This window comes from Nerophis lumbriciformis, linkage group LG05 (assembly GCF_033978685.3).
Source record: "Nerophis lumbriciformis linkage group LG05, RoL_Nlum_v2.1, whole genome shotgun sequence".
NCBI lineage: Eukaryota > Metazoa > Chordata > Actinopteri > Syngnathiformes > Syngnathidae > Nerophis > Nerophis lumbriciformis.
In genome coordinates this window covers 39,680,036-39,706,158 of record NC_084552.2, presented here as the reverse complement: position 1 = coordinate 39,706,158, position 26,123 = coordinate 39,680,036, and the positions used below count along the sequence as shown (strand labels likewise).

Sequence of the window (26,123 nt, the reverse complement as noted above, 5' to 3'; positions counted from 1 at the left end):
ATGGAGGATTAGTGATTTGGAAGTAGCTAAAACACTGCCGACAGCGGATGGACGTTAACCGCTAATTAGCTAGTCGTGCTTTAAAGCACCTCCCGCTGAGCAGTGTTTCAGTGTTATAGCTTCCCCTTTATCGTTATAGTTTATAAACCAAAATGCGTCCATTCTCCCTTTTCTGTCTACACACCGTGTCTGCCTGTAAGTACTCCTTTGCTCGTAAAACCAGCAATGCCACAACGTGACGACAACGCGCAGTCATGCTCGTAAAATAAAAAAAGGGGTAACCGGTATTTTTCAGAGGCAGTATAGTACCTTTTTGTGCTTAACTATATCCACTCGGCATCCATTGCACCCCAGGGGGGGGGGGTCCCCACATCTGTGGTCCCTTGCAGGGTTTCCTTGATGTGGGATGTGTGTCATTGTGGCTTGTGCAGCCGTTTGAGACATTTGTGATTAAGGGCTATATAATTCAACTTTGATTGATTGATTGATATATTTTTTAATTCATTAGTACCGCAGTACTTTATTAGTACCGGTATATTGTACAACCCTAGTCTAGCCATACATTTGTTTTATTTGACATAAAAAAAAAATTTTTTTTATCCTTGATGATTTGCATGAATCAGAGTGTGTTTTCGCCAGGCTTGAACTCGGGAAGACTTGACTATTCGTGACAGGAGTCTTCCATCCCATAATGTCTCACGTCACTAGACGCTCAGGCATTGTTTCACAGGGCTTTAGGCCGTGCAGGGGGCGGGGGGTAAAACAGCATCCCGGCTGTTGTTGGGGTGATCTAACCACCTCCTGGGGTGGATTCATGTCTGCGTTTCTTTAAAATGAACCGACTGGTCCCCCAGCTGGAGGCTTTGTAGCGTGTGTCTGCGCAAAATGCTCTGGTGGGGAAACATTCTGACAGCTTTACGCATGAAAATCATTCCACACCTCAGCCGGAGCCCGCCGGGGGTTAAAATGCATTTAATATGCATGAATCAGCTTGAAGTTGACTTTATATTTGATCTTGTCTGCTTTGCCTGCATGGGTGTAAAATGAAAGGGGAGTGCTCCTCACCTTGAGGTCGTACTCCTGGCGGGTTTCCAAGGTGTCGCTGCGGAGGTCCGACTTGAGCTCTATGTCATCCTTAAAGGGCTGGTTGGACGGAGAAAAGGACACAGAGGGGAGAAACTAAACGGTCAAACAAACAAAATAAAAAGAAGGCAAGTGCCGAAGAAAAGAGGGAGAAAAAAGGAGGGAAGGATGTAAGTGAGAGAAAAGGAGAAAATGGAATTAAAGGTGTTAAAAAAAAAGAGCTCACAGGGAAGAGAGGCTACATACACACACACACATACACACACTAGGGTTGTACGGTATACCGGTACTAATAAAGTACTCGTGGTGCTAATGAATTAAAAACGATGCCCTTGAAAAATACTGTTACTTCTTTTTAATCCGCATGCTGCCGTGCGGTGGTGACGTTGCTAAATCGAGGCGCATGTAAAATGTGCCAGCACGCATACAAGCAGAAACAGTGTGGAGAGGAAAAACGTCAAAAAAACGGTAATTCTACTGGTTATTAAAGAGGGTGCATGAAGCACAACATGGAGGTATTTGGGCTTCGAAACTATCGATAAAGGTGAGGCTATAAAACACTGACGCGCCACGCTGCTTTAAAACATTCCTCGCCTAAGGTAGCGATTAGTATTGCCACCTTTGCTTCAAACTAAGGTACATTTTTAAATAACAAACATCCAGATCTGCACAAAGAGTTTAAAAAGTGACAGGTAAATGTAGTTAACTCGCTCATCTGCTGTGCACATATAGATAACATAGACGCGCACACAGCTGGTTGGCTTGTTGCTAATTAATAGCACAGTCATAACCGCTGCGTAGCTTAAACTAATGCAAGTTAAATGACTGAGTTTTGTAACAAATTTCTACAATTTGTGTTTTATCTTTAACAATGTGTATCTGTGTAGTTTTAGCCATATAGTTTTAAGTATTTACTAATTACTTTATTTGTCAAAAAGCACAGATCAAATTGGCAACCATAAATCACGAAGCATTTAATACAATGTCAATAAAGCTTTCTATTCTATTCTAACCGTATTCTAGATTATGGTATGTCAAATTGTAAACTGTTTTTGATTGCAATAAGAAACATATGTTTAATGTATCATTACATTTTCTGTAAAAACAAAGCCAATAATGAACTTTTTTGTGGTCCCCTTTATTTTGTATATAGTATTATATATATATGTATATATATATATATATATATATATATACATATATATATGTATATATATATATATACATACATTTCGATATAAATTTTGGTATAGGGACAACCTTAACATACACACACACGCACACACACACACACAACCGCACGCACACGACGGGCACATACACGCAACTTACCGAGTACATGGCCTTGACCATACGTGAGGCTGTGGATACGCTGCCCGAGTCCTCTTCCAAACTGTGGCTCTCCTTGTTGATGGTTTCCACTTTAATGTCCGGTTTGCCCAGCGTGACCCCTCTACGGCCTGGAAGCAAAACACGACGAGGTCACACACACACAAAAGAAAACACGTCTTGGGATTTTACAAGAACAGAGTCAGCAGGTGCCTGCATGCATACAGGAGTTTATTTACTGCTATGTGACTATCCTTGCTGTGCTGTAGTGATGGACTCAGATACTTAAAACCAAATATTTGTACCTATTGGTACCTGCTGTTGTGTATTTGGGATCTGCATAAGTACCAAAAATGTGAAATCCAACCGTAGAGGCATTGCGGAGATACTATATTTATAAAATAAACTTGCTTTTCTTCATACTTCCTCCAAACGAGCTGTTTGGAATGTGAACAATTGGTCACAAATTGGGAAAACCGTCAGCGGCTTATACATATTTGGTATAAATCACGGGTGTCCAAAGCTCTATTTGTTTTTGTCCTGCAGTATATTGTAGAGAAAAAAAACAACAATGTAAATGTAAGAAAAAAGACGTAATATTTTGAGAAAAAGGTGAAATTTAGATATTAATAGGCCACTAATAAGATCAGGGTTGACCAAATTTTTCCACCATTTTTTAAGTATGCAGGGTCCATATTAATCTTTTTTTATTCTAAAACCAGACATTACATATGTTTTTAGGACAAATCTTGATGCCAGCTTTGTATTACGGGTGAAAAAGTGTATTGTTATTCGGAATCAGAAATAAAATGTCACCTTTTTGTCATTACATTGACTTTTTTTTGTCATTACATTGACTTTTTTTCCCCTATTCTCCTACATTTTACTGGCTTTTGTCTTTAAATATATATATATATATATATATATATATATATATATATATATATATATATATATATATATATATATATATATATATATATATATATATATTAGCTTTGACTAATGCATGCTTTGACTCTTCAGTATGCGGCCCTTGGTGGAAAAAGTTTGGCCACCTTTGGTTTAAATGTACCCAGAGCCATTGTAGTTTGCGCTGTAGTCAATAAGCTCCTTCTTGTTCTCTATCCTCTTGTTGTAGGGCAGACTTGCTCGTACATACCCCAGTGTAAATGAAATTAGTGATGCCCCATATGGGTTGTGGTAAAAATGCTTGGGAATACATATGTAATACAGATATCATGCAAGTCTTTTTAGACAAATGGTCAATGACGTATGGGCAATTACGGCGAAAATCGCTTGTGTCGCCACCTGTAACCGAAACCAAAACTAACCATTGCGCACACATTTGCCACTCAAACTTTGGTAATTACGTTAAATGTTTTGATTACAATGACATTTTTGATTGTGTTAATAAACTAGGTTAAAGGGTCTGTTTGCAATATTTACACAAATGCAGAGAGTGCGCTAACTTTCCACTGTATTTTACGAAGTATATGTCCAGGGTGTACCCCCGCCTTCCGCCCGAATGCAGGCTCCAGCACCCCCCGCGACCCCGAAAGGGACAAGCGGTAGAAAATGGATGGATGGATGGATTCCGCCCTCTTGCTGCTTTTAGGACATAATGACATAACTATGTACGTACGTACATAGCTTTGGGTGTTGTTAGCTATTAATAGAGATTTGGATAGTTAGCGTTATCTGTCATTCAATTTATATTTTATCATAACAACAATATGACTGCTAATTGTTCATTGCTTCTCTTGGACTGCTTTTGTATGTGTGCATTAAATGTTATTACATAAACTTAGCAACTGTGAAAATATACACGATTATGAACAAATGTGTTCTGTTAAACCACTAATGATTTAACATAAACGTTCTTTTTTTTTTTCCTTTGAAAACAGACCTTTAAGCCATGCTTTTAGTGTGCACACTTTAATGTTGGTTAGTGGACAGTAGTGATATTGTTGTCATTTCACGCTGCATAGGGATGATGAGGACGTTAACGACACTACAACACATAAACTGGCTCGTTTGGGTCTCAAATTTGACGTCGACAAAAGTAGTTGACCATGTATGTGGACGTCAACTTAAAGGAGCTGTTTGCAACTTACTCAAAGTTATATTTTTTCAAACCATAAAATATAACAAGAACCCCACCGGCTAGCTTATGTTGCCATTAGTGGTTTAACAGAACATTATATTATACAATTACTAACTTTATCGAATAAAATGTGCTCCTCGGTAAGAAGAATTTGTGGGATTGACTTAAGCAAGTTTCACTCCAGTTGCTAAGTAAAGAACTTTTGCAAACTTTTGCATGTTTTTCCAGCCAATCTTGTTTACATTTGACACACATGTGTTTGTCAGTCCCCTAAATGTACCAACTTTTGTAGTAAATTGACAAAAAATCCTAAAGTTACGGCGGATATTCTACAGAGCGCATTGAGGTGTGAGAAATTTTAGGCTACCTCGATTTTTGGGGTAAAACTTTGGGGTTTAATAGTACTGTCAGAAAAATAATAGCACAGGCAACAGTAGAGGGTCATTTTTTGACACATTTTCACCCTTTGATGTGCAGCACATCAGGAGAGGAAACATTGTTATTGAGGTGTGAGAAATTTTAGGCTACCTCGATTTTTGGGGTAAAACTTTGGGGTTAATAGTACTGTCAGAAAAATAATAGCACAGGCAACAGTTGAGGGTAATTTTTTGACACATTTTCACCCTTTTATGTGCAGCACATCAGGAGAGGAAACATTGTTATTGGTATTAGCATCAGCATGAAACTGGCATTTGGCATCGATATACTGGTAGATGGTGTTACTCACTGCCTTTGCGCTGCAGGTAGAAGATGAGAACGAGGAACAGGAGGAGGATGAACAAGAAGATGGTGGCTCCCACCGTCCAGCCGGCGATTATCCCTACTGGAAATTCATCTGCAATAACACAACGCAACAGTCAAGTCTTGTCAGGAGACACGGCAATATTCGACTTTCTTTCTCCTCGCAACCCACCGGCCTCTTCCAGCGTGATAATCATGGTGCCGGCCCCGAAGGAGTTGGAGGCCGTGCAGTTGTATGAGGTCAGGAAGTCAGACTCCATCACGTTGTTGATGGTCAGCGTGGAGAGGACGCCGCCGCCCTCTGCTGACGACCTGCTCTGCTCCACCGTGTAGCGCTCCAGCAGCGTTCCCTTCTCCTCCTCCCACACGTTCTCTTTCCACGCCCACACCTGAACACACACACATGCACACACATTATTCCATCACTCTATAACACAAAATGCACTCATTGGACACTTCATTACATCACATCATTTTCTCCTCCTCCTCCTCTCCACATGTACACTTCCTCCCTCTTTCATGTTCTAACCCCTGTAACTGTATATTGTATGTCTGTTCTTGGATGGGTTGTACTGAAAACAAATTTTATTGTACTTTTTAAGTGCAATGACAATAAAGTTCTATTCTTTTCTATCAGGTACAGCTGTACCGTATTAGAGCAGAATACCCCGAAAAATGTTGGCCTCACAATCAGGATATTGAAGGTTAAAATGTCTGTGCATGCAGTGATTTCCCCCGGTTTATTCCCACAAACATAAAATAAAATAGCATAGGATAGATAAGGCTAGGTTAGGCTAGGCTAGGATAAGATAGGATAAACTAGGATATGATAGGCTTCATCAACGACACAGCAGTGGAGATGGTAAGCAGTACCAAGTTCCTGGGGGTGCAGATAACTGACAATATGACCTGGTCCCTACACACCGGAGCTCTTGTAAAAAGAACTCAGCAGCGCATGCACTTTTTGCGTCGGATGAAAAGAGCACAGCTCCCTCCCCCCATTCTCACCACATTCTACAGAGGCACTATAGAGAGCCTGCTGACCAACTGCATCTCTGTCTGGACTGGAGCCTGCAGTGCCTCAGACTGGAAGTCTCTGCAGAGAGTGGTGAGGACGGCGGAAAAGATAATCAGGATTTCTCCTCTTCCTATCCAGGAAATCGCAAAAAGCCGCTGCCTGACCAAGGCTCAGAAAATCTGTAGACTCCTCCCACCCCCACCAAGGACTGTTTTCACTGCTGGACTGTTTTCACTGCAGCCTCCGTAGCAGAACCTCCAGGTTCTGTAACAGCTTCTTCCCTCAGGCCATAAGACTCTTGAACAATTCCCCCCCCCACCCCCCAAAACGGATTAACTCTATGGAATATAAAGACAATATAACATACATCCATAAACGTGGATGCATATGCAAAAGTGCAATATATTTATCTGTACAGTAATCTATTTATTTATATCTGGACCTTATTGCTATATTTTCCTGCACTTCAACGAGCTAATGCAACAAAATTTTGTTCTTATCTGTACTGTAAAGTTCAAATTTGAATGACAATAAAAGGAAGTCTAAGTTAGGACATGATAGGATAGGATAGGATAGGATGGTTTCAGTTTATTTCGAACATGTATACAGTTACAATATGATACATCATATAATTTACATATTCTCATTTCTCCTTTCAACATGTCCGAATGGATATGTGTCTATTTGTGTACTGTGATTGACTGCTGACCAGTCCAAGGCGAGGTACGTCGCCTCTCGCCCCAAAGTCAGCTGGGATAGACTCCAGCTGAACTGTGACCCCGTTGAAGACAAGCGGTATAGAAAATGAATGGATCAGTGAAGCGACACCTACGTACTATTATGTTTCACACATTTTCTCTGTTGACCTCTTTATCTGATGACATGCATGTATTTCCCTACATGGCATGCAGAGGGGCCATGCTTAGGTAGGTGAGGTTGGGGGGGAATCGTGCACATCCTCCATCTTTAAAGCCACTAAAAGCAACTGTATTATTCAGCATATACTGTACTGAGGCCAGTTAATTATGCATAAGCCCACATGTTCCCATAATGCGCCCACTTGTTCGGGAGAAGGAGATTCTCCCGGCTGTGGCGTTTACCGGGACAACTGTTCCCCCCTTCGTCCTTTTTATATTTTATAAATCTTTTCATGTCCCAAGCTGCACGCGGCGCTTGCATTAGGGGGACGCCAGTCAGGACGCATCCGTCAAGGAACCGCTACGCGTGCGTGGTGCGGCTGAGCGGAGAAAGCATTCGGGACGCTTTTTGTGACGCAAGAGCTAAATGTGGACCAGCTTAGCGTTGGTTTGTTGATATTATGGGATGGAGGGTGGTTTTCTTTTTCTTTTTTTTTTTTGTAAATGACAGTGCCTAAAATCCGGAATAGTATTATGATGTCACTGATGACGCAAACCTCCCCTAAGGCCAAACAATGCTAATTTGGCTCAGCACCTTCATTGACACCCACTAATGTGTGCATGCATTACTCACTGTAATACTCCCCCTTGGATCCTCAGTCTGCACCAACATTTGATCTGTTTCTTCTTTGCCCACGCCCCATTTCTCAATAAAGTCTTGTTTACCTCATGTAATATTATTTTTTAATGTAACCTTTCTCACTAATAAACAAACATTTGCACTTTGTAGCAACGCGTTTTCTACTTACAATCTTATCAGGAGGAGGCGTGCTCGCTATGAAGCATTTCACCTCGCCTCGTTCCCCTCGCACCGCATACTGGATGGGGTCGCTGGAGATGATGGGAGGACCTGTGCAGGTCAGAAAACATATTCAGTCGTATGCAGCTCCTATACAACATACATCACTCCCATCTTGGTTCTTAAAGAATAACGATATAGACCAGGGGTGTCAAACTCAAACACAGAGTGGGCCAAAATTTAAAACTGAACAAAGCCGCGGGCCAAGGTTGAACAAATTAACCTTTTAATAGGGACCCAAACAAGTTTTGCATTAAATATTGAACAAGCAAGGCTTATATAACTTTATAGTAACATGCAAAATCGAGTTTCAAATAATAATAACAATAATTAAAAAATATCTATGGCATATCAAATACAATTTAAATAAAAATTGAATGCCTCTTTTCTATTTGCAGCCTTCTGAGGTAAATATCAACTTTAACGTTTTCCACAGGCTAATACATTTGAAAATAAAATAACAATGAATAAACCAACCATTCAGGACTTTAAACTGCTCAGTTTGCAACACACTGATCTAATCTGATGTGTCCAAGCCAGATACCTGCCATCTTTTCTTGGATGCTAGTTCATTAATGTCGGGGCTCGGTCTTTGAGCTGAGGCAACCTTCATTATCGAACAAAGGTGTTCATCAGTCATTATATCTCGTAGTCCACCCGGACCACAGTCTTGGGGGTGTGCCTTAAAGGCACTGCATTTAACGTCCTCTACGAACTGTCGTCACGTCCGCTTTTCATCCATTCTAACAACATGCCGGCCCAGTCACAAGATATGTGCGGCTTCTGTACGCACACACACGTGAAAGGAACGTATACTTGATCAACAGCGATACAGGTTACACTGAGGGTGGCCGTATAAACAACTTTAACACTGTTAGAAATATACGCCACACTGTGAACCCACACCAAACAAGAATGACAAACACATTTTGGGAGAACATCTACACTGTAAGAGTTAGGGCTGTAAGGTGTTCTGGGTATTTGTTCTGTTGTGTTTATGTTGAGTTTGACACCCATGATATAGACAATTTGGACTTGTGAGTGTTGTTGCTGCCTGACCGTTGACAGTGAGCGTGACCTCTGTCTCTCCAACTCCAATTCGCGGCACAATGGCCTTGCACACGTACTGGCCGGCGTCGGCCTGGCTCACGGACTTCAGGTACAGCTGGTTGCTGTTACTGAGGACCTGCGTGGGAGCAGAGCACGTAGTAATGCGCGGGCTGACCATTAACGAGGGAGCACAAATGCATATGTTGTACAGTATATGCCCGGCGACCCTGTAAGTAATGCAAACCTGCCTGTCCTCTTTTAACCTGTCTCTCTCAGGCTCTGCTGTTGCCTAGCAACCAAATCCTTCAGATGACTTAGCCTATGTTCATCCACATTTACTGGCCACTTCATTAGGTACACCCACAAAGTCTAACAGAATGCATGTTGAGAGCTGAATCAAAAATAAAATAAATACTGTATATAAATGGCTATTAGCTTATTTTACTACATTTCGCCCTAAATGGAGCATTTCCAAGCAAAAATAAATAAATGGCTAAATGAACAAGAAATGTCAATAGTAGTAGTAGTAATAGTAGTATTGGCCCAAAATGACACCAAACCAATCAGAGCGTACTGTTCAGTATTGTGGCCACTGACACCAAACCAATCAGAGCGTACTGTTCAGTATTATGGCCACTGATTGGCTCAGCCTCAGGGAGCTTTACTATATTGGATTAAAATAGTTATTTCATTATTTCATGTCTAGAGGGCTCTCATGGTGTTGAAAAAATATTTGAAAGGTAGTAACCAGATTTTTATCCTCTAGCTATGAAAATATTTGATTTATACTAAATGGTTCCTACTTCATGGAAATTCATTAACAACCAAAAACGGTAAATTACTGTAATAGTTATTTTAGTTACAAAAAAAAGTACAGGCATCCCTCGTCAAACACTGTTCATTGGTTCCGGGCCTGTCCGTGGTAAAGGAATTTCCGCAAAGTAGGAATGATTAGTTATAATTATTTTTATTTTTTTTATAGCCAGGGCAAAAAAAAAAACTGTTTACGACCTTCTAAGTAAGTGTTTTTCCCATGATGAGAGCCTCCTGAACATGAAATACTACCCACATTGTCATCTTTACACCAATTTAGTAACCTGAGGCCGAGACAATCAGTGGCCACGATATTGAACATTGTGCTCTGATTGATTTGGTCTTATCTATTTGCCAATAATACTGTAGTTTCAACACTGTTTTCTTTATTTTGCCATTTGTATGCTTAAAATGCGTAATTTAGGCCAGCAATACGTAAAATATGCTCGAAAACCCCCAAAACAAAACAAAAAAAGAAATAAGAGACAGTGAAACCGCAAAGTGCAATGTTTTGAGGGACAAATGTATTTTAATTAAAACATTTATGGAACAGCCTATCTTTAAGTTAGTACTGTCAAATCACTAGTTTTTTTTTATCAGATTAATCACACTTTTGGATTAATCACAGGTTATTACTTGTTTGTTTAATTTTATTAACTTAAAAAAGATCCAAATATTTGGACATAAATGCAAATATATTGTCAGAACGTCAGCCAGGATTTTAAATAAAAATGTTTGAGGCTACTTGAATGCACTGCATTTATTTGTTCAAAACTTGATAACAATTGTATCTAGTGTCCAGTTAGGGTGTATTTTATAAGGAAATTTTCCAGCGAACACACCTGTGTCTCCTCACTCATCTTTGTACTAACATATGCATTAACCTGATCACTGACTGTATAACAACCCATACCGCCTTTTAGGTAACTGTACGTGGTTAAGGTAAAATAAATTCAGTGATTAATCTGCATATACATATGATTATTGCATTTTTTGTGTGATTAATCGCATGAGTTAACTTGTTATATTCCACAGCCCTAATTTAAATACATCTTCTGTGCACGCATGAATCAATTAGAAGACACTTTGTCCTCACCCTGTTAGAACCTTTCTTGAACCACGTGAGTGTGAGTGGGGGGTTTCCGGCCCATTTGCAGTTGAGGGTGACGTCCGAGTCCACGTCCACCGTTTTGGGCTGAGGCTCCACCAAGAGAATAGGACCGACTGGAGGACAGCGAAAAGAAAGCGTCAAAACACAGGATGGAACGACCATGACTGGACCGCTTGGACGCAGGGCGGCACTCACATTGAACATCCACCAAGATGCTGACGTTGGTCTTTCCCACGGCGTTGAACACCAGGCAAGAGACGGGCTCGGTGAAGAAGGAGTGGTCGGCCTTGGTGGTGAACACGCTCTCTCTGGCACCTTGGAGAACCACACCACCCTTTGCCCACCTATTGGGGGGAAGAGGGTCGGGTGATAGCCAACACAAGGTTTCAGCATTTTTTCCCATCTTCTGAATTGTGCAGGTGTGCCTAATATTGTGGCCGGGTAAGTGCACATCTTACAGAGAGATCTAACCAAAACAAAAATGTGACGGTTTGCATTCAATATGGTAAAGTAATGACAATGTATACTAAAATTATGTTAATCCAGCAAACTAAATTGATTTGAAATGATTTTATTTTTCTCTTCAGTTAAAACAAGTGTTCACAAAGTACACAGAACAAGAATTATGCTGAACATCTTGAACCCTTTTTTTCCTTTTTTTTTATTGAGACGAAGATTATTTATGTATTTAATATGTGTTTGCTTACTATGGTATATTATTTATTTGTTCCCTATTCTGTTACAGAGAACAAGGAAATTGGATAAAATTGCTATGGTATGAAAAGGGGTAGGATTAAATAAGCTCTGCTTCTTCCTACTCCTTTTCGGACGAAAAAACTGGAATTGTGTGATGCATTACATTGTATCGTATGCATGTTCGAAATAAACTGAAACTTAACTGAACTGAAAAAAAAATTCCAGTTTGCTTGGACTTAATATTAGAATTTTTCCACAAATATTTTCCCACAAACTTAAAGCTATTTTTAAATGAACAACTAACTTTGTCAATATGCTGCTTATTTGAATTAATAATATTTAAGATTGTAGCAAGTTTTAATATTTCATAACATAATGCAAGAAAGTACTTTATACGCAAGTATTTCTATATTTCCCTTTCACAGCTTAGCAAATATCAAACAATACAGCATAAAGTTATTATTATATCATTAACAACACTCTCGCTCATGGTGCAGTCAAGCAATAAGAGTAATATTGCAGTAAATCAACTACATATGTAAGTAAGGTGGCCCGCTGCAAGGTGGCCCGCTGCAAATTAAAAATGCTGCAATCACATAAATTGTCCAAACTTTTTCCATAAGGGCCACATACAGAAAAATCAAAGGACGCGAGGGACACTTTGATTGTTGTTGTTCATGAAAAATATTAAAACCAATACATGCTAAGCTATCTGAACAAAACATCCACATCTTAGCTTTGTGTCAGAGGTAACAAATTAAATTAGATGAATTTACCATTAATTTCCTACCGTTTGTCCCTTTCGGGGTCACTTGGGCCAATTGTTAAAAGACGTAATAATTTACAGTATTATGAAGCGACCAATTTTTACGAACAAATGTTCAACAAAGACATAAATAAAAATGTACATTTTCATTCTGCCAACGTTCTTCTGGTCATCCCGTCCGTTGAAGAAGGATATTGTCACGGCCCGGGCGCACACAAGTACGCATTCATCTGTGCGCTGTGCTGGGCGCACCTCCAAGAGCGCGCCAACAAACGTCACTCCAGCTGCAGCAAGCAGCTACATTCAATCAGCAATCAGCAATCAACACACCTGTCGCTGATGAGAGGACCTGCCTTCTTAAGCCTGTGTAAACCTGCATCCTGGGCCAGAACGTAGCTACCTGTTACTGTACAGTAAGCCGATATTCTACTCGCTATATGCATACTCTCTCTCTGTGTTTTTTCCCCCTCTGTGTTGATTGGTCTCATGTCCCCCTTGTCGTCTTCCAGCAGTCTACCTCCGTTCTCGCGTTACGAGATTTGTGTCTCGTCTCCCTGTGTTCCCCTCTGGTTCTCTGGCTGCACCTTTTGGATCTCGACCTCCCGCCTGGACACGTACTTTGACGCCTCTCTATTGCCCCCGACTTCCTGCCTGCTCACGGACCCCCGAGCCAGTCTTGCCCCTCTTTGGACTTCCGCCTCTCGCTCAACACTACTGGTAATACGCAACATTTAATTCCCACACATAGTCGCACACCATACACACATTTGGGTTACTACACACTTCATATTATTGTATTTAAATAAATATAGAGTTAAACGACGCCCCTGTTGTCTGTGCCGTCTTCTTCCTCTGTACAACCGTAACAGATATCACTTCAATTTGCAGCATTCCACTCATGCATACAGTTGTTATGTGATTGCAGCATTTTTACTGTATTTTTACTGTTTGTGTGTGTCTTTTAATATGATTGTGTGTTTTTTGTAGTGCAACCTGCTTCACTACGAGGGCATCGAGAGAAAACATTTACTCAACTAGCAACATGTAAAACACACAATTACAAATCAACAAACACAAGGCACACTGGGACGCTCGTGTCCATTCCTCCCTAAGTCATTCAGTTTAATTGACTTTAGGTTTGTTCTGAACAATGAATGGAGAAAATCGATTTTAACTAAATTACACACATTATTAAATTGATGACTTTTTAACCTACTGTGATCTTAATGTATTAGAATTTTAAACACATTCCAATATGAGCGCTGTGCTGACCTGTAGCCCATAATAGGGGGGTTAGCGTGGGCCTGGCAGGTGAAGGTGACCCTGTCGCCCTCCAAGACAGAGCGAGGCTCAATGGACAAGGTCACAGTTGGTGGATCTGGGAGAAAAAGTTCACAAAATAAGACACTTCCAAAACGTGTGCGCCCTCTGTTTGACTCCAAACGAGCTGCGGCAAAGTGTTTTGCTTTTCTGCTGACGGGACGGCGTTGGCGTGCTTACGGTGCACGTTGAGGGTGACTGTTGTGGTCCTGCCCGCAGGGGCTGCCAGGTTGGAGGCCACGCAGCTGTAGTTCCTGCCCGTGTCCGTGTCGATGGGATGGACGGGCAGGAAGCTGCGCGTGGTCACTCGCTTGCGGTCTGGAAGAACCTCCTAAAGCGACCACACATCAGGGCAAAGGTTGAACACTGTGAACACTGATTGCTTTTTTTTTTTTTTACACGGGACTCACGGTGCCGCTGACAGCCCCGTCTACAGGTAGGCCGTCTTTAAGCCACTCGATCATGGAAGGCGGCTTAGCGCCTCGAGACACACAGCTGAGGTTGTAGGATTCCCCAGCGTTGAGGAGAACCTCCGGACCGCCGTCGATAACCGGGTCGTCTGGGGGGACTGCAGAGAGGATGAAAGAACCAAAAAGGAAGCTGTTCAGATTTTAAAAGTGGCCTGGATGGAATAGAAGCACAACATAAAGAATATAAAGACACAATGACTAGTGCAATCTGAATCTGGTTTGACACCATCTGAGCATGCAAAGTAATTGTCGTCAATCTGGATCATAAATTGTGTGCATATATTATATAAGGATCAAGAAAAATGCATCACTAAGCATATAGACACTTAACTTAAAAAAAAAACTATCTTTTTGAAAAAGTATTTTGCTAAAAAGTCCCTGCAGGTTTGAGTTTGAATTTGAGTTTGAGTTTGTGTATATTTGGAACATGCATGCATACAACATGATACATCACAATTTCCAGTTTCTCTATTCAACATGTTCGAAAAGGAGTAGGAAGGAATAAATTACAATTAAAAATAAATGAATAAATAAATAATAATTACTGAAGTTAGTTATATTTCATATGGTGAGATGAGTAAGATTATCTAGAAAATAAATGGATGGATGATATAAATTCAGAATGTTTATCATAGTTCTTCTTCTTTGTACTTTGTAAACACTTTAAGTTTGAAGAGTTTCTAGAAGTGGATTATATTAGTACATTGTTTGATTTCTTTGCTTAATTCATTCCATAATTGAATTCCACATACTGATATACTGAAGGTCTTAAGTGTTGTACGTGCATACAAATGTACATTTTTCTCTAAGATTATATTTCTCCTCTTTTGTTGAAAAGAATTGTTGTATATTCTTGGGTAGCAGTTTGTAGTTTGCTTTGTGCATAATTTTAGCTGTTTGCAAATTCACTATGTCGTGGAATTTTAGTATTTTCGATTCAAGGAATAAAGGGTTTGAATGTTCTCTATATTCATCATTATGTATTATTCTAACTGATCTTTTCTGTAACACGGTTAATGAATGAAGTGTACTTTTGTAGCTATCTCCCCATATTTCTGCACAATAACTCAGATAGCGAGCAGTAAAGAATGGAGTGATTTTTGGTCTCGAACATGTTTTGTTTTATTTTTCTATTAATGTTGCTTTAAATTAATTTTGACTATTAGTTTTTAAAACCCACTTGTTTGTCTCATCTTTACTCTGTTGGAGCACTGTGAGATTCATAAAAAAAATATGAAGTGCAATATAAATCAAATGCATTAATATTATTATTATTATTATTATTATTATTATTATTATTATTATTATTATTATTATTATTATTACAAGTGTATGGCAGGGGTATCCGACTAGTATAGACTAACATTTTTCAGAATGTTCCTAAAAACAACAGTGTTCCTGTAGTATATAAAGCAGTAGTGTCCAAAATGCATCCCAGGGGTCATTTATGGACCGCAACTTTTTTTATATTGGCCCTCGGCACATTGTAGAAGTAATATAGAACTACAAAAAAATCTAAAATACGGTAAAAGAAACAATGTAAAGAAAAAAATAACTAATAATAACACTAAGTTTTGTTGGCCGCGCGATGAGGTGGCCCTTGACCAGGGTGTACAACCCCCACACTACCTCCCAACCACACATGTATTCACACATTTGAATTTGGATTAATCATGATTAATCACAGGTTATTACTCGCGTGTATAATTTAAGTTACCTTAAAAAAGACACCAATATTTGGACAAAAATGCAATCATCATCCAGGAATATTTTTTAAATATATTACACGTCATTTATTTGCTCGAAGCTTGGTAACAGTTGAATCAAAAGTTGTGTCAAGGGTTTATTTTGAAGGAACATTTGCCAGTGAACACACCATTCGAAGTCTCCTCATTCATCTTTACACTGACGTATGCATTGACTGATCATTGAGCGTATAACAACCCACGCCGCCTTTCGGGTAACCATCCACGTTTAAGGTCAAATAAATTGTGTAATTAATCACATTTACATATATACACGATTAATGCGATAATTTTTTATGATTAATCACAAGAACTTGTTATTTTTGACGGCCCTATTTTAGATGTACACTGTACATTAGTGATTCTCAAACTTTTTTCACCAAGTACCACTCCAGAAAAAAGTAGGCCTAAGTATTCATTAAAAACAAGTTAGTGGTTATATTTAACAATTGTATTTACTATGTTTGGCCACTTTAACATTACACACTGTTAGAACAGTAACACTGTTTGAATGTAAGAAAATAAAACACTGTACTTTAATCTAGTGACCCTTTGCCGTAACACTAGATGGAGCCTGTGAGCACCGTTTGAGAATCACTGCGGTACATACCACTTTTTAAGTGTGGTTTCGGTTTTTCAGTATGCGGCACTCAGTATAGAGGACTACAATAAATATATTACTTGTGCTTTAATGAGGGATGTCAAAAATAACAAGTCAACTCATTTAAACAATCACAAAAAACCACCACATTAATTATGAATATACGCAGATTAATCACACAGTTTATTTTGACCGCACATCTGCTCCTTTACTTCACTCATGGATGGTTACCTGAAAGGTGGCGTGGGTTGTCATACGGTCAGTGTTCAGGTCAATGCATACACCAGTTTGTGCAAAGATGAGTGAGGAGACCCACTTCAAAAAAGCACCACAGGACTTTAGATAAAGCTGTTATTAAGTTTTGAGCAAAAAAATGACGTGCATTCATGTAAAAAAAAATGTTTTAAATGTTCCCGTGTGATATGAAATTGTATTTGTGTCCAAATATTGGTGTTCATTTTGAGTTATTTCAAATCATGTAAGAAAGTAACAACCTGTGAATGATAATCATGATTAATCCAAATTCAAAAGTGTGATTTATCTGATAAAATTTGACATTTGACAGCATTAGTCTTAATTAACGACTTAATTTGTGACTATATTAGGCATTGGGTGATGTAAAAAAGTACAGCAGAGCCTTGCATAAATCAAATACATGTATGTAATATGTATGTATATGCATGTATGTAACAGTACAAAGTCAAGAAAAGCCTACTGAGGACGGTGAGCTTGGCCCTCCTGGATCTTAGGGCGGCATCGGGGGCCTGGCACTCGTACAAGGAGTCATCAGACAGGTCAGCTGACAGGATCTCCAGGTTGTATTGGCCCAGCTCCTGGACCCGCAGCACTCGGTACCTGGGCCAAGCTGGGACAGCACAGATGTCAACTTGTAATATCATTCATTATTGAATCTTCCATTGCATATCACCTTTTTTTGGCGAAACGAAGCTTGCTTTTTAAGTGTTGCATGGCTAAAATCAAGCACACACCCATCCCCTGACGCGCTCCCTCCCATATCCGCCAGCTGTGCCACTGCTGCACATTCTGGCCATGAGGTGGCATTCACACGCTCTGTCACCAGCAGAAAAGCTGTCATGACAGAAGCTTTTTTTAGTTATTTATTTATTTACTTTTTTGTTTTGAGCAGTCCGGTTGACTCCATCCCGTGGTGCACACACACACACACACACACACACACAAACATACACACTTTGCCACTCAGACGGAGGCGGCGCGCGAGAGTAAAGAAGAGCTGGGCATCACTGTTGCTCTCCTCCTAACCTTGTGCGTCCTTGCTTGTGCTCGCGCCACGTTTATACATGCATTTGCATGTTAAATGTGGAGCGCAAGACAGCGTATGAAAAGCTCAGAGCGAGGCACACAAACACAAGTCTGTTGTGTGCACAAATTACGACAGTGGGGATGGGGGGAGTATCGTGTGCTTAGCTCTGCAACAGCACATTTAACCGACACTTTGCGCTGCACCTAAACACGTCCTGCATTAGCATCTCTGCGCTGCTTATACGCCATGTGCCTCCTGTACACTGGGGAGCGCTATTTCTTTTTAGCGCAGTAAAATTAATTCCTTTTCCGGTTGACCGATGACATCACCCAAGTCATTTGCAGATCCTTACAACTTGTTTTAACTTCCACTTGACACTCCTGTAGGGAAAATTTGTTGTAATCAGGAAAAAAAATAACAGAAAAATCCGCAGCTTATTCCAAAATGATTGTGTGTCTGTCTCCGATGTAATTGCGCTCTGGCCAATTTAGTGTTGCCAATCAACCTATCCCCAGGTGCATGTCTTTGGAGGTGGGAGGAAGCCGGAGTACCCGGAGGGAACCCACGCAGTCACGGGGAGAACATGCAAACTCCACACAGAAAGATCCCGAGTGCAGGATTGAAGCCAGGACCTTCGTATTGTGAGGCAGACGCACTAACCCCTCTTCCACCGTGCTGCTTTCAAAATCATTCATCATTATTACCCTGTAAAGACTGTGATGGTTATATACAAGAAGGACATTGATGTTACCTGCACCTTATGTAACATGCATCTACAGACTGTTTTGGACTTGTGAAAGCACTCGATCACTACGGCAGGGCATCTGTCGTTTTATCTTGGACAATATTCATGACAAATTTATGCTTTCTTTTAAAGATGTGCTATTTGGATTTACACAGTATGTGAAAAAATGTGAAAAGGAATTTTAAATGGTAAATGGGTTATACTTGTATAGCGCTTTTCTACCTTCAAGGTACTCAAAGCGATTTGACTATTTCCACATTCACACACTGATGGCGGGAGCTGCCATGCAAGGCGCTAACCATGACCCATCAGGAGCAAGAGTGAAGTCTCTTGCTCAAGGACACAACGGACGTGACTAGGTTGGTAGAAGCTGGGGATTGAACCAGGAACCCTCAGGTTGCTGGCACGGCCACTCTCCCAAACCGCGCCACGCAGTCCCCCGATGAGAAGGTGTGTCCAAACTCCTAGACTGTACTGTATATTTAAAAAAAAAACATCATATGCTTAATATGTTTGTTAAGAATTGAAGTTTATTGAGAAACACATTTAAAAAAAATAAAAAAGCTTCCTTTTTTTTTTTTAACTATGAATCCAAAAATGTTTTTAGGCCTTTCCAAAATCGATGGACTTCTATGTTCAGTTTGGCTTTAAAGATACATACAATTGGGTTAATTGTTACAGATCCCTTTTGACGAAGGACGCTAACAAGCAATATGACTCAACACAAGAAAAATAATTAAAATGTATGCTGTATTATTACACAGTTATCTATTATGCTGACTTTTTAATTTTACCTTTGCAACCTCATTATACTATTGCCTAAGTTTTATATTCATAAATGCAAGTTTCTCAATACCCGACCTGTTTTTTGTGCCTTTAAAAAAATAATTAGAACTCTACTTGAAAACACTTACTACCTCTAACAACCAAAAAGCTGTGAAAACTATGATTCTGTGCTCCAAATGTGGACTATTTATGGAACAAGTGTGAGCCTATGGCTTTACACATTGCTTCATATAAATATTTTGCATTCTATTTTAGTTGCTTTATTGAGTTTACAACCCTCTGGTGCTGTTTTGTACTGTTTTTGTACTTTTCTTGATTATTATTATTATTTCTTGATTGTATGTAAATGTTCATATTATAAATCAAGGTTTATGATGTCCGCTGTAATATTGGCACATATGACACATATTACGTCTCTAATGGCTATGCTGATGTTAAATAGCAGACAGCATCAAGAAATTATCTTTGATTGCACTACGAACATGACATTCTACCAAGAATGTCTCTGGGCGGATGTAATGAAATTAGTTGTTTTTCAGACGAAAATCATAGACTCAAAACTTTTTAATGTCTCAAAGTTCATCCAAAAGGCTGATGGAAGGAGACTGCTATCCAGAGGAAGTTTTCGATTACTCTGGACTATATTGCCAGTTGTGCAGAAAGTGAATCAGTTGCACAAATGCAATGTAGAGAAGTTTGTGTACGCTTTATTATTCGCCTTTAATATACCTGCTTCATTCTATTTCATCTCATTCGTATTTTGTTTGGGAGTCCGAATTAAACCTTAAGGCTTTCTACATTTCCTTCGCTACCTTCTTAAATAAATCTTGGTTTCTTTTTTTCTACCATCAATGCACTTCAAAATGTTTTGTTCTTTTTAATTTGTGAAGCAAATAAACAGCCTCCTCTTCATTACAATTGTTGCTACATTTTTATTGAATGGTATCTGCTTCCGGGTTGTTTACCGCCCCTTGAGACTGGCGCATGCGTGATACTAAGGGTCCTGTCCTGCTGCACACACCCCTCTCGAGAGATCTGGTTTCCGATTGCATAATCCAGGTGTTTTAGTGTCGACTTTTCAAAAACCGAACACAATCGGGTTAAGGTGTTACCATGGGCTGGAGAACACATATTTACAGCCAAACTATTTGAGAACTAATGTAGTGCATGGCCACATGCTGACTGTTAACACTAATCCACTTTGTCTGGTTTCCATATTTTATCAGGTAGGCCAGGTGTTCTCAATTGGGAAACTTTAAAGGCTGAAGAGGGTTTTCAAGCTATAGCTGCTCCTCGGCAATATCCGTACCGTATTTGCATTTGTATAGGGCTGGAAAGGGCACGTGATTTCACAATGCATTGTGGGTGCCATGTAACCATTTTTGCTGGACGTAGGTTTTGTTTACATGGCTGTACTGTAACCGCGGTAATGTTAGAGATAGAGCAACAAACTGGATTAAAATGGATTGTACTAAATAAAAAAAATCAATGGACCGCACCGAGACAGACTGTACACTATTCCAAAGGCTCGCTACACCAAAAAAATAATTTAAATTGGAGGAATGAATCCATATGAGCACGTCCAATGGACCAGAGAATTGCGTAAGCTGCTGTCATTGTCGAAGCCAAACTTGTATATATCTTGTTAACGGTGTCACATTTTGTACCGAAGAATTTCTGAATGCAAAGTCTGTTCATGGGGAAATGCAATGCGCTTTTTTTCCTTTTGCGTATCGTTCGCAATCATTATGAAAGACATGACGACTGATGCATTTTTTTTAATTAAGTCTAAATATTAAATAAAGGTAAATAAAAGTCGGCTTACAGCAGAGGTCCTCTATTTCGCCCATTAAAATATATATAAATAATCATTCAAAAATAGGGTTGCAAGGGAATTAACGAGAATATATGGGAATTAACGGGAATTAATGGGAAATTCATGGGAATAAACATTGAATGCAACATGCTAGATCTTGCAGCATGATTATTAGCTAAAACAACCTGATTTAATGCAAATTCAGTTGAATTTCAACCCTGCACTGTGCATTACTCCATCACATGTGCAGTGCAGTCTTCCATCACATGCCCAGATAATTCCCACTGGGGTAAATATATTTGATCTATGGTATTTAAGTTTGGGGCAGCACGGTGGAAGAGGGGTTAGTGCGTCTGCCTCACAATACGAAGGTCCTGAGTAGTCCTGGGTTCAATCCCGGGCTCGGGATCTTTCTGTGTGGAGTTTGCATGTTCTCCCCGTGACTGCGTGGGTTCCCTCTGGGTACTCCGGCTTCCTCCCACCTCCAAAGACATGCACCTGGAGATAGGTTGATTGGCAACACTAAATTGGCCCTAGTGTGTGAATGTGAGTGTGAATGTTGTCTGTCTATCTGTGTTGGCCCTGCGATGAGGTGGCGACTTGTCCAGGGTGTACCCCGCCTTCCGCCCGATTGTAGCTGAGATAGGCTCCAGCGCCCCCCGCGACCCCGAAGGGAATAAGCGGTAGAAAATGGATGGATGGTATTTAAGTTTAATAGAGGTGTAATTGCTTGTTACTGTATGACTGTAGACTACTGCAGCAGACTTCCACTCGAGCTAGCTAGCTGTTCCTGTACTTGTTAAATGATTTTGGGGCCAATATCTCTAGCTATCTAGGTTTATGTACCACCACAGTCTCATAACGAACCGAAAATATTTCTCCGTTAGCCGTGATGCTAATTTTCTCTATGTTAAATCCCATTCATTTATGCTAACAACGTTAGCGATCCGAATTTAGCTTTTTTGTGATCTGTAAAGTTCAACTAGCAAATACTAAATCAAAAAACGTGTAGTTTCCTCTGCCTTCCGTTCTGCTAGCCATTCTGTTGTCATACAAGACTGGGTTATAGTTTGATTTAGCATGCTGATTGAGTGTTCATTTATTAATCTAGCCTATTTCTATTCATTTGTCCATCAGTAAAATATTTTTAAAGACTACTCCAATTGTTTAGCTGACTATTTATATCTGTGTGTGGAATTGCATTAGTGTTTTACAAGCTTCTCATCTTATTCTGCAGAATAAGATGGACAGTGTCCAACTTTGAATAATCAAAAAATGGTAAAAATTTCCAGACTTCCCGAGCTTAACTTCCCATTCTAAATTTCCGGAAAGTTTCCAGAAATTTATCGGAAACTTTCCAACCCTTTGCAACCCTATTCAAAAACAACCAACAATACTCCATTTACATTTCGTGACTTGAATATTAACCAAGTATTAGTGATATTGTTATTATAAGCGCTAACGCAGACAAACTATTTATAGCGGCGACGTGATCACTTTCTGTGTCCCTATGTTGACATCATCGAGTGGTCAGCTGCTTCCTCGCTTCCTTGCTCCATGTAAGTTTATTGTAGATCATAAATCATGCATCTCACCTAGACAGAAGGTGGCTGTTGATATAATCCGACAAGTTGGGACATGTTGACAGCCATTTAGGACCTGGAACTGGCGAGGACGACACGAAAAGCGCTTGATTCCCTGTCCCCCCACCCTAAATAATAATATATGAACATCCCAGCAGTCAGCATCCTAATGACAGCAGACGTTGCACAGTAAGTGATGTTTTATTATGTTTGTATGCTTTCATAAAGTCTGCAGTGAACAGTAATCATCCATCCATCCATCCATCCATTTTCTACCGCTTGTCCCTTTTGGGGTAAAGAAAAAAAAAGGAAATGTTATGATGCATTTTTTAAGTTAATGCGCTGCGTATGCTTAAAATGATCAAAATACGTAACTATTAAATGTTATTTTAAATGTGCCGGTTACTACATTACATATATACTTACATCATGTATAAAAAACCCTAATGGAGGTGTTTGGATGTTTTTTTAGGGGCTCTATAGGCAGGACTGAACGGCTCTAATGGGCTCCATTGTAAGCAGACTTTTGATCAAATGTATTTAATGTTTACAATGCATAAAAGAAACCACCCATCGTTATGTCTTTCCTAATGATTGTGAACAAAAAAGTGCATTTTCTCTTTAAGGCCTATTGTCCTCCATTCAAATTGCACAAAATGTGCGGCTTTAATCTCTCATTTGTTCGAGATGGAGTGAGGGTGCCCAGCCTCATTTCATAAGCAGGTTTTCCTGAAAAACAAGCTTATTATTACTTTTAACTACTTTGATCAACGTGCTGCTGCTCCGAAAATAATATTCATTCATGTTTGTGCTTACCCGAGACTATAAGTAAACAGACAGCAATCAAACAAACATACTTAAGTATTCACAGCTTTTTCTCAATACTTTGTTGATGCACCTTAGGCAGCAATCACAGCCTCAAGTATTTTTGAATAAGATGCCACAAGCTTGGCACACCTATCTTTGGGCAGTTTTGCCCATTCCTCATTGCATCACCTCTCAAGCTCCATCGGGTGCCATACAGGCCTGATTGGTGGATTGCTACAGAGATGCTTGTCTTTCTAGAAGGTTCTTCTCTCTCCACAGAGGAATGCTGTAGCTCAGACAGAGTGACCATTGGGTTCTTGGTCACCTCCCTGACTAGACTAAGAAGAATGCAGCAATGTACAGAGAAATCTTGGATGAAAACCAACGCTTCCTGTCACGAACTCGCATGACTGCAGTAGTGGTGACCCCAAGATGCAGGAACCAGGAGAGCGAACAGCAGGTAAGATGCTTTAAATATCATCAAACAGAGGAGAAAGCAGTCTTGCATGTAAGTTCAACAAACATACAGCAATCCTCGAGCACTGAGGAGCGCGCGAGACAGGCATAAATAGGAACATGCTGATTGGCAGCAGGTGTGGACCGGCTGCCAATCAACAGCAAATGAGGGAAAAAACAGTGCTTAGCGGGACTAGTGAAGTGAAGTGAATTATATTTATATAGCGCTTTTCTCTCGTGACTCAAAGCGCTTTACATAGTGAAACCCAATATCTAAGTTACATTTAAACCAGTGTGGGTGGAACTGGGAGCAGGTGGGTAAAGTGTCTTGCCCAAGGACACAACAGCAGTGACTAGGATGGTGGAAGTGGGGATCAAACCTGCAACCCTCAAGTTGCTGGCACAGCCGCTCTACCAACCGAGCTATATAGCCGGAAATGGAAACAAAATAAGAGCACTGATAGGAAGTAAATACAAAACAAAGAAGTACAAACAGAAATGAAGAGACAGATCGTCACAACCTGATGGAGCTTGAGAGGTGCTGCAAAGAGGAATGAGCAAAACTGCCCAAAGATAGGTGTGCCAAGCTTGTGGCATCATATTTAAAAAGACTTTAGGCCGTAAATGCTGTAAAGGTGCATCAACAAAGTATTGAGCAAAGGCTGTAAATACTTATGTACATGTGATTTTTTAGTTCTTAAGTTTTAACAAATTTGCAAAAATGTAGAAATATATACATTCACATTATCATTATAGGGTATTTTGTGTAGAATTTTGAGGACAAAAAGGTTGTAACCAAAAAAAAATTGGGAAAAAGTGAAGCAATATGAATACTTTCCAGATGAGGATTTAGAAATGACAAGAGGTGCTATTTTATTTTACTATTTTTGGTAAATAAATAAAAAGTACAGTATCTGAGCTTGCAAGGGTGACTTCCAAAAGTCCATAAAAAATGAGTGTGGGCCAGATGTAACACTGCTTGTGGACTTTTTATGCGCGCAATCTAAAAGTGTGAGGTTTATGTCTGGGCTATCAAGTTGATTGAGTGCCATAAAGGTCCCCGGAGTGCCCCAGATTCCAAACGATCTCACCAAATCATCGTCAGCGGCGTTTAAAGAGACATCTCATTTGCATGCAGCCTGCAAAAGCAAGGCCGTTGGAGGCGCGCGGTCTCACCCCGTAGGTCCTCGCCTATGCCCAGCGCCAGGCCATCTTTGGTCCACTGAACAATGCCCGAGTAGTTGAAGACCACACAGGACAGGATCACCCTCTGGCCCCTCACCACCGACTGGTCTGCCGGTTCCTGGGAGAACCTGGCGGTCCACACTGAGGATGGGAGGCAAAAACAGAAGTAAGTTGTCAATTACAAATGTCATCTTTTATTTTACGACTAATTGACCGCACTCGCTGCAAGGATATGTCGTGATCTTTGGCCATTAGCAGAGGAGAAGAGTCTAGAAGAAGAAGTAGAGAAGAAGAAGGAGAAGGAGAAGTAGACGAGCAGGAGGAGGAGGAGGATGATGAAGAAGAGACATATCATGCTGACACAGTCAAGAGGAGATCAAAAAGACTCTCATCCCCTTTTTCCGTATTTCCTCCAAACTTGCGGAATCCCCCCGCCCCCCCCCCCCCCCAGCTCTTCTTGCTCATTCCTCCCTGTGAGTCATCTCGCAGGCTTCCAAAGCTACAGTGGCCATCATTGTGTGCTCGCCACAGCAGATCAACCAGACTGCTGCTGCCTCATATGTGGAAAATGGAGCAGGGGAAAAAAGAGAAGAGAAATAGACGCCATTGTGTGTCTCTCGCTATATGATGACAAGTTGTAATTAGCTGTCCCTCCAAGACAAAACGTCCATATTAGGGAGGATGTGCGTCTCACTTTGAATTTTCGTCCTTTCTGCCTACTCTACTTTGGGGGATATAACGGCACGGCAGTTGTTAATGTCATGTATACATGCGCCACTCTCTTTTAAATGACTTTGTATTTGTTGTTGTGCTGCCACTGTACACTCACTGGCCACAACATTAGGCACACCTGCATGATGACTTCAGTGTCAAATTATTGTTTTATTTTTTATGTTT

General features: G+C 40.2%; 1 protein-coding gene across 3 annotated transcripts in view; it reads right to left on the bottom strand.

The window, feature by feature from the left end:
* Nucleotides 1–26,123, bottom strand: part of kirrel1a (kirre like nephrin family adhesion molecule 1a) — a 56,859-nt gene that overhangs the window by 3,209 nt on the left and 27,527 nt on the right. For 2 of the 3 annotated variants that reach the window (XM_061960353.2, XM_061960354.2), the window contains exons 2-14: nt 25,218–25,367; nt 17,282–17,431; nt 14,161–14,318; nt 13,931–14,081; nt 13,703–13,808; nt 11,164–11,312; nt 10,954–11,081; nt 9,054–9,180; nt 7,945–8,045; nt 5,433–5,649; nt 5,247–5,354; nt 2,416–2,543; nt 1,066–1,179 (exon numbers count right to left, since the gene is read on the bottom strand). In XM_061960353.2, coding sequence (XP_061816337.2) covers nt 1,066–1,179; nt 2,416–2,543; nt 5,247–5,354; nt 5,433–5,649; nt 7,945–8,045; nt 9,054–9,180; nt 10,954–11,081; nt 11,164–11,312; nt 13,703–13,808; nt 13,931–14,081; nt 14,161–14,318; nt 17,282–17,431; nt 25,218–25,367 — 1,787 coding nt within the window. The remainder of the gene's footprint in view (nt 1–1,065; nt 1,180–2,415; nt 2,544–5,246; nt 5,355–5,432; nt 5,650–7,944; nt 8,046–9,053; nt 9,181–10,953; nt 11,082–11,163; nt 11,313–13,702; nt 13,809–13,930; nt 14,082–14,160; nt 14,319–17,281; nt 17,432–25,217; nt 25,368–26,123) is intronic. The other variant, XM_061960355.2, reaches the window with a different exon arrangement.